This window comes from Hemiscyllium ocellatum, chromosome 27 (genome assembly GCF_020745735.1).
Source record: "Hemiscyllium ocellatum isolate sHemOce1 chromosome 27, sHemOce1.pat.X.cur, whole genome shotgun sequence".
Classification (NCBI taxonomy): domain Eukaryota; kingdom Metazoa; phylum Chordata; class Chondrichthyes; order Orectolobiformes; family Hemiscylliidae; genus Hemiscyllium; species Hemiscyllium ocellatum.
In genome coordinates this window covers 4050718-4059598 of record NC_083427.1, presented here as the reverse complement: position 1 = coordinate 4059598, position 8881 = coordinate 4050718, and the positions used below count along the sequence as shown (strand labels likewise).

Below are 8881 nucleotides of genomic sequence, written 5' to 3'. Positions count from 1 at the left end.
GTCTCTCAGTCCTATTGGTTGGAGGACCAGCGGCCAATCGGTCCTCCAGCCCCGCCCACCTCCCCCCGCCCCGTTGGTCGGGGCCACCTTCAAGCACGCGGATCCCCATTGTGAGGTGAGCAGGGGCGCGCGCTGGAGCTGCGGGCCGCGCGGAGTTGCGCAGCGCCTGAGATCCCACAGGGTGGGCGGAGAGGCTGCAGCAAGACCCTCCGGGTAGCCGACCCGAGATGCCACCCTAGACCTCTTGCGCCCCCACGCTGAGCAGGATGCCCACGTCCATGAGCCCAGACAGACAATAACTTGCTCATTGAGGTTTATGATCCGCGTTCTGCACACACACGGTGTGGGAGCAATCAATCCAGCGAGGGAGAAATACTGGAACTGGGAGATGCCATTCAAAGGGTTTACATTTCAGCAGCGGAATGAGGGAAGAGTATGGTTTGCAGACCGACATCTCTGAGAAACAAGCTGGCGGGGACGATCTCTTCCCAAATTTGGAACAAATAAACGATAATACGCTGGATTGACAAGTCTGTGGTCTGCTCACTGCTGAGAATCTTGCAAGCTCCTTTTTCCAGGGTAATTGAAGGAGGAGAATTTACAAACAGAAAGCTGAAACCCAATATCACGTGGAGGTTTGACAACATCACTCAATTCCTTAGGATCTGAACGATCAGACTTTGAATGCACACAGATTGTTCTTTCTTTGGGAGAACTGGAATAGCACAGACTGGAACAAGTACGAACATTGCACTTAGCATTGCGTGTGGGGGAAGAATCTTTATCTGGTTGTCCAACCTGGACAGTAACACTGACACCATGAAAAAACAATGGAAATGTGAGGATTGTGGTAAAGGATTCAAATATTCATGCCGGCTGGAAAGTCATCGCCGTAGTCACACTGGGGAGAAACCCTACATTTGTTCCACGTGTGGAAAGAGATTTACTCAAACAATGTCCCTGATGTCACACCAGCGAATTCACACCGAGGAGAGGCCCTACAGCTGCACTCACTGTGGAAGGAGGTTCCGGTATTCTTCCACCCTCACTGCACACCAGCGCGTCCACACAGGGGAGAGACCGTTCACCTGCTCAGTGTGTGGGAAGGGATTCACCCAGTCATTTGTTTTGGTGAGGCACCAGAGAGTTCACACTGGGGAGCGACCGTTCAGCTGCTCCGTTTGTGGGAAGGGATTCGCTCGCTTATGCAGCCTCCAGTCACATCACCGAGTGCACGGATCCGAGGGGAAGCCGTTCAGTTGCACTTGCTGCGGAAAAAGGTTCAGGCATTCTTCCACCCTCACAGCACACCAGCGCACGCACACTGGGGAGAGGCCCTATATCTGCGCCGTGTGTGGGAAGGGCTTCACTCAGTCGCGGTACTTACTGACGCACCAGCGAATTCACACCGGGGAGAGGCCGTTCACCTGTTCCGTGTGCGGGAAGTCATTCACTCAGTCCTCTCACTTGCTGTCACACCAGCGAAATCACACGCAGGAGTGTCCATTCAGCTGCGCTTCCTGTGGGAAAAGGTTCAAGCATTCTTCCACGCTTGCAGTGCACCAAAGAATCCACACTGGGGAGAAGCCCTTCCCCTGCACTTACTGTGGGAAAAGGTTCAACAGTTCGTCCACCTTCACTGCACACCAGAGGATTCACACCGGGGAAAAGCCATTCACTTGCTCTGTCTGCGAGAAGAGGTTCAGTCAGTCCTTCGACCTGGTGAGGCACCAGCGGGTTCACACTGGTGATAGACCGTTCACTTGCCCTGTGTGTGGCAAGGGGTTTGCTCGGTTATTTGGACTCCAGTCACACCACAGAATCCACCCGACGGTGAATACATAAGTGGCTGGACTTTAATATTCTGGGTACGCTGCTGATGTTTGGGACTGTGGTCTCCCTGCTAATGTGATATGTGGTCTTTCCCTTTGATTCGATAACTCTCAGCTGAAACTTGATTACAATAAAATGATCAACTTTCACTTCATTCCTATATTGACCTTTGCACAATCTGCAATTCATTTGCTGAAAGATTCCACTGAGGAATACTTGCAGTGTGAGAGTGCTGATTAATTGTTGCTGACTTGTTACATTCTTACACTGGCACCTTCTGCGTGAAATAAAATTGAAGAAAATGAAACAAAAATAGTTTGCAGACTAAACAGTAAAAAGCATCATCAATCAACACTGGCATCGAAGAAGTTTGGAAGTGATGAGTTCAATGATTTAAGACAGCAGCAGCAGCATTTGGTGAAGAAAAAGCAGAATAAAGACTTGATCCGCTCAGCAGAAGCGACATCTGTCACTGAAGAGCAAAACCTGTCTGATAACACCGTCTCTACACTGATATTAATGTATTCATAGTGAAGAGAAGCCATAAAACCTACTCCCTGTGTGTGAAATCTAAATTCATTCAGTCACCCGATCTGTGAAGATAGTCAGGTTCAACTCCCATCCTGTCTGAGGTCACCATAAAAGTCCCATCTTGATCACCTCTCCCCTGAGGCGACCCTAAGATTTAACCACCACCAGTCATCTCTTGCTCTAATGAGAGAGCAGCCTAGTAATCATGTGGGACTATGGTGACTTTATCTATCGTCGGTAAGAACAATGTTTTTGTGTGTTAGGATTGTGCGTTCGAACTGTGATCTTTGAAGGTGTGTTGATCTACGGGGTAGAATCTGATGTCATGCTGTGAACTATCATGTACTTATTCCAAACAGTGAGGCAGTGGATATGCTGGTGTTATTTGTAATCACAGAGGAATTTATGGATGCCAATGAACAGACCCGAGATTTGAGAAAGAGCTGCAGTGAGGTGACCCTAGACAGTTCTGAAACAATTGTCTCAAGATGCTTGGTGCATTGGAGAAGCCGACAAAGGAACAAAAAACAAGAATGTTGGAAACTAATTGAAAAAGTACAAAGGAAATAATTTTGATCTGACATTGGAAGTTTGTGGCTGGCATTGTTCTGTAATTCACTGCCTGAATTTGACCTTTCGTCTAAATGTTTCTCCTAATAAAGCTGCTCCGTAATTGAATGATTTGGAGATGCCGGTGTTGGACTGGGGTGTACACAGTTAAAAATCACACACAACACCAGGTTATAGTCCAACAGGTTTAATTGGAAGCACACTAGCTTTCGGAGTGACGTTCCTTCATCAGGTGACAATCACCTGATGAAGGAGCGTCACTCCGAAAGCTAGTGTGCTTCCAATTAAACCTGTTGGACTATAACCTGGTGTTGTGTGTGATTTTTAACCGTAATTGAATGTTATTGCAATCTCAGATCCTGCTCTCAGCAAGAGATTCATTCAGTATAAAATGCAGGTTCACATTGGGGACACACCACTCCACATGTGGGAATAGATTAATTTGAGTATCCAACTTTACTGCAAATGTTACGTTGTTCTTATTGTAAGAGACCTTTCCACTAAAAGCACGAATGGTTGGTAAAATACCAATGCGCTCACTGGGGTGAAAGCATTCACCAGAAGTATTTATTCGTGCTGTTGTGGAAGGCTTGAACTAATATGGCAGGGGGGTGGGAACCAATGAAAGAAGTACAGTGGGAACAGAAAAAAAATGGCTGAAAAGGGAAGACCATAAGACATAGGAGTGGACTCGATGGGCCGAATGGCCTTACTTCCACTCCTATGTCTTATGGTCTTATGGAAAGTGGAAGACAGAAGAACCAAAGACAAACACCTAAAAGGGTCATATTATATCATAATTCTAAGACAGCAATACGTGTCAAAAAATTTACTCTGAAGGCTCAATGCGAGGACCGTTTGTAGTAAGGTGGGTGAATTAACTGCACGCTGAGTTATTAATGGATATGATGTATCTGGGATCACGGAGACCTGGCTCCAGGGTGACCCAGGATGGGAACTCAACATCCGGGGTATTTAACTTACAGAAAGACAGATGGAAAGGAAAGGGAGATAGGGTAGCATTGCTAGTTAAGAAGGAGATTCACACAAGATGAAGGAAGGACGTTAGCCAGGACAATGTGGAATCTGTATGGGGGGGAACTGCAGAACATTAGGAGGGGAAAGAGCATTAGTGGGAGTTCTGTACAGACTACCAAATAGTAGTTGAGAGGTCGGGGATGGCATCACACAGGAAATTAGAGATACGTGCAGTAAGGGTACAGTACGGGCAACTTCAACTTGATTGGACTCATCAAATCTGTTGCAATGCGATGGAGGAGGATCTCCTGGAATATATGAGGGATAGTTTCTTGACCAATATGTTGAGGAACTAACTAGAGAGCGGGCTATTCTAGACTGGGTACTGTGTAATGAGAGAGTATTAATGAGCAACCTAGTGGTATAGGATCTGTTGGGGAAGAGTGACCATAGTATGGTAGAATTCTTCAGTTGGAATATTGCGTGCAATTCTGGTCTCCGTCCGAACGGAAAGATGTTGTGAAACCTGAAAGGGTTCAGAAAAGATTTACAAGGAAGTTGCCAGGGTTGGAGGATTTGAGCTACAGGGAGAGGCTGAACAGGCTGGAGCTGGAGCGTTGGAGGCTGAGGGGAGACCTTCTAGAGGTTTACAAAATTACAAGGGGCCTGGATAGGGTAAATAGACAAAGTCTTTTCCCTGGGATCGGGGAGTCCAGAACTATAGGGCATAGGTTTAGGGTGAGAGGGGAAAGATATAAAAGAGACCTACGGGGTAACTTTTTCACACAGAGGGCGGTACGTGTATGGAATGAGCTGCCAGAGGAAGTGGTGGAGGCTGGTACAAATGCACCATTCAAAAGGTGATGGGAATATGAATAGGAAGGGTTTGGAGGGATATGGGCTGAGTCTGGCAGGTGGGACTAGATTGGGTTGGGATATCTGGTCAGCATGGACGGGTTGGACCGAAGGGTCTGTTTCCATGCTGTACATCTCTATGACTCTATTCAGATGGAGAGTGACACAGTTAAATCTGAGACTAGGGTGCTGAATTTAAAGAAAGCTAAGTTTGATGCCGTGAGGCATACAATGGCTAGGATAAGGTGGGGCCAAAGATACTTAAGAGGTTGAAGGTGGATAGGCAATAGCAGACATTTAAAGAACACATGGATGAACTTCAATGTCCTGAGGGAAGTATTTACTCATGCTGTTGTGGAGGGTTTCAACTGATATGGCCGGAGGTGAGGGGAGGGGGGAGAGAGTGGGAACTAGTGCAGGAAGTAAAGTGAGGACAGAAACAAAAGGCCAAAAGGGAAAGTACGATTGACCTGCAATCTTCTTCCCGACCTCTCCGGCCTATCACCGTCACCTTAACCTCCTTCCATCTGTCGCATTCTCAACACCCCTCCCCCAAGTCCCTCCTCCCTACCTTTTATCTTAGCCTGCTTGGCACACCTTCCTCATTCCTGAAGAAGGGCTTATGCCCGAAACGTCGATTCTCCTGCTCCTTTGAAGCTGCCTGACCTGCTGCGCTTTACCAGCAACACATTTTTAAGCTCTGATCTCCAGCAACTGCAGTCCTCACTTTCTCCTATTTAGAAAGATGTGACAGGATCAGTCCAAGTCAGGATGGATTCACCAAAGGGAAATCATGCTTGACAAATCTTCTGGATTTTTTTTTGAGGATGTGGCCAGTAGAGTAGACAAGGGTGAATCTGTGGATGTTGTGTATCTGGACAAAAGGCTTTTGACAAGGTCTCACACAAGAAATTAGTGAGCAAACTTTAACTCTGATACCATGAGCTTTATGTGTTGATGTGGATAGAGAAATAGGTGGCAGACAGTAAGCAGAGACTTGGACTAAACAGATCTTTTTCAGAGTGGCAAGCAGTGACAAGTGGGGTACCACTAGGTTTCAGTGCTGGGACCCCAGCTGTTCACAACATATGTGAACGATTTGGAAAAAAATAACTGAATGAAATATCTCCAAATTTGCAGGTGACATTAAGCTGGGTGGCAGTGTGTGCTGTGAGGAGGATGCTAAGAGGCTGCAGGGTGACTTGGACAGGGGAACTGAGAGAGCAAATACTTGGCAATTGCAATATAATGTGGATGAATGTCAGGTTACCCACTTTGGTCACAAAAACAGGAAGGGAGATTACGATCTGAAAGTTTAGAAAAAGGTGAGGTGCAACGAGACCTGGATGTCATGGTGGAGCAGTCGCTGAAGGTTAGCATGCAGGTTCAGGAGCGATGAGGAAAGCTAGTGGCATATTGGTCTCCATAGCGAGAGGATGGGAGTATCAGAGGAGGGATATCTTGCTGCAGTTATACAGGGCCTTGGTGAGGCTACACCTCGAGTATTGTGTGCAGTGTTGGTCTCCTAGTCTGGGGAAGGAGTTTCTGGCTATTGAGGGAGTCCAGCCAAGGTTCACCTGACTGATTCCCAGGATGGCAAGACTGACAGATGAAGAAAAACTGGACCAACTGGGTTTGTACTCGCTGGAGTTTAGAGAAAGAGGTGGGGATTCTCGTAGAAACACGAAATCCTAATGGGACTGAACAGGCCGGTGGGAAGAATGGTCCCGACATTGGGGAAGTCCAGAAGTAGGGATCACCTTGTAAGAATATGGGGGTAAACCACTCAGGCCTGAGATTGAGCAAGAATTCCTTCGCTAAGAGTTGTGAACGTGTGGAATTCCCCAGCACAGACAGTTGCTGGGGCCAGTTTGTTCGATATATTCGAGAGGGAGCTGGACGTGGCCCTTGCAGCAGAAGGGATCTAGTGGTATGGAGCGAAAGGAGGAGTGGGATAAGGAAGTTATCATAATCATAGTGAATGGTGGTGCAGGCTCAAAGGGCGAATTGGCCTGCTTCTGCATCTGTTTCCTATGTTTCGAAGTTGACCGTGCAAAGGGATTTACTCAGTATCTTGACACACCCGCAAGTTACACGGTCTGTTGTCCTGGCAACCGTCGAACTCTGAATCAAACAGTTCATCACTTCAGTGTTGAATTTCATTCTGAGCTGGCTTTCTGGCTTTCAAGACCCAGGCTGCCTACATTCACCTCTGTGACATCTCCCGTCAGGCTATTTGTTGCTGGTATCTCATTCGTGCTTTTTGTCCCTCTCGCTCCAACTATTCAGACACTCTCCGTGCTCCCTGTCACATTAGACTCACTTTAGATCCAGGGCAGTGGTGCCTGCCTTCCTACTGACTGTTAGTCCCATTCATTACTATGACTGACCTACATTGGTCCCAGGTCTGGCAGATGAGTTTTACAGTTCAAAGACTTAGTTTTCAAATTCCCCCATGGCCTATCTCCTCCCGATCCTTGTGACAACATCCAGTTCTATGACCCTTCCGGGATAGTTTTGCTCCACTTTTAGATACTTGCATGACCCTGGCTTTTCACATTGCACCAGTGTCTGCCTGGATGCTAATTCTCTCTCTCAGCATCTCCACCTTTGTCTCCTTTCAAAGGTTTCTGTAAACCTGCCTCTTCAACTCAGTGTCTAGTCCCTTGTTTTTCTTTATTCATTCGTGGGATGCAGGTATCGCTGTCTAGACCAGCGTTTATTGCCCATAACCAATTGTCTTCGCGAAGTTTGTGATGTTGAGTGTCTTCTTGAAATCCTCCAATACTTGCACAGTCTGGCTTGGAAGGCAGTCATGGGGCTGTTTGTCATGTCTAGGTCAATGCTGGATGATTTATCTGGTTTAATAATGTTTAACAATTTATTGTGCCACTGACAGCTGGGGGAATTTGATAAGATTGCATTTGATATGTGCTCTGGGCTGTTTCGTCTCCACTGTTTACTCACAGGGAAGGTGGCATTACGGTAATGTCAACGGATCAGTCATCCAGAAGCACGTGTTTACGCTGGGGACGTATGGTGGAATCTCACCATGGCAGACGGTGAAATTTGAATTCCGTGAAAAGTGGAATAAAGCAACCGTACAATTACTGTTGACGGTTGTAAAAACTCATCTGAACAAAGAACAGTACAGCACAGGAACAGTCCCCTTAGCCCTTCAAGTCTGTTTTGCCACATGAAACCTCTGTAAACTGAAAACCTTTTGCCTCTATGTGATCTGTACCCCTCTATTCATGCATCTAACAAGGTGCCTCTTAAACGTTGCTATTGTATATGCTTCTACCATCTCCTCTGGCAGCATATTCCAGGCGCTAACCACCCTCTAAGTGAACAAAGAAGCCTCTCATCTCCTTTAAAGACCTTTCCCTTTTTCCCTGAAACCTACATCCCTAGTGTTTGACATTTCCATCCTGGGAGGAGGGGAAAAGAAAAATCAAGACTATCCATTTCAGTCATAATTGGGAAGCTTTTATCAAGTCACCCCTCAGCCTCCGACAGGGAAAACAAACCAATTTTCCTTCAAATATCTTTGAAGGAGGCTATAAGCCAACCTGACCTGGTCTGGTCTAAATGTGACTCTAGACCCAGAACAATGTGTTTGACTCTTAACTTTCTGATGAGGCATTAGGAACAGGCAATCCAATTGGTAGCATCCCAATCCCATGAATGAATTAAAAAAGAATAAATGGTTTTGTTCATTCAGAATACAGGTATTAGCACATAAGTGGTACACACACACACACACAGATTGTGTTACTGTTCTATAGTCAAATTTCTGATTGGAGGTTCAAAACCTCAGAATCTTCTGGTTTTATCCTCTTTGTAAGGAACTAGGATCTCACACTTTGTCAACATTAAAGAAAGGTCCTGGTCCTTAGCCAGTTTGTAACCATAAACCGAATAGCAGCTGAGGAAGGGACACTCAATCAGAAATGTTAACGCTGATTTTTCTCCACAGATACTCCCAGACCTGCTGAGCTTTTCCCGCAAAATTTTGTCCCTTAGCTATTTGTTTCTCGACTCATGAAAAGTACATCCTTGCTATCTGCTCTCTCCGCGTCCCTCAAATTTTATACGCCACGTTTAAATCTCC

The 8881-nt window shown here is 46.3% G+C and overlaps 1 protein-coding gene across 2 annotated transcripts in view; it reads left to right on the top strand.

Moving 5' to 3' along the window:
• LOC132828712 (gastrula zinc finger protein XlCGF57.1-like) overlaps positions 1 to 8881 on the top strand; it is a 63104-nt gene that overhangs the window by 34004 nt on the left and 20219 nt on the right. The window contains exon 1 of one of the 2 annotated variants that reach the window (XM_060845804.1): positions 124 to 1670. The exons of the other annotated variant lie outside the window; for it this stretch is intronic. Coding sequence (XP_060701787.1) covers positions 685 to 1670 — 986 coding nt within the window. The 5' untranslated portion in view covers positions 124 to 684. Of the gene's footprint in view, positions 1 to 123; positions 1671 to 8881 lie in introns of those variants that run through there. 2 annotated transcript variants of the gene reach the window in all.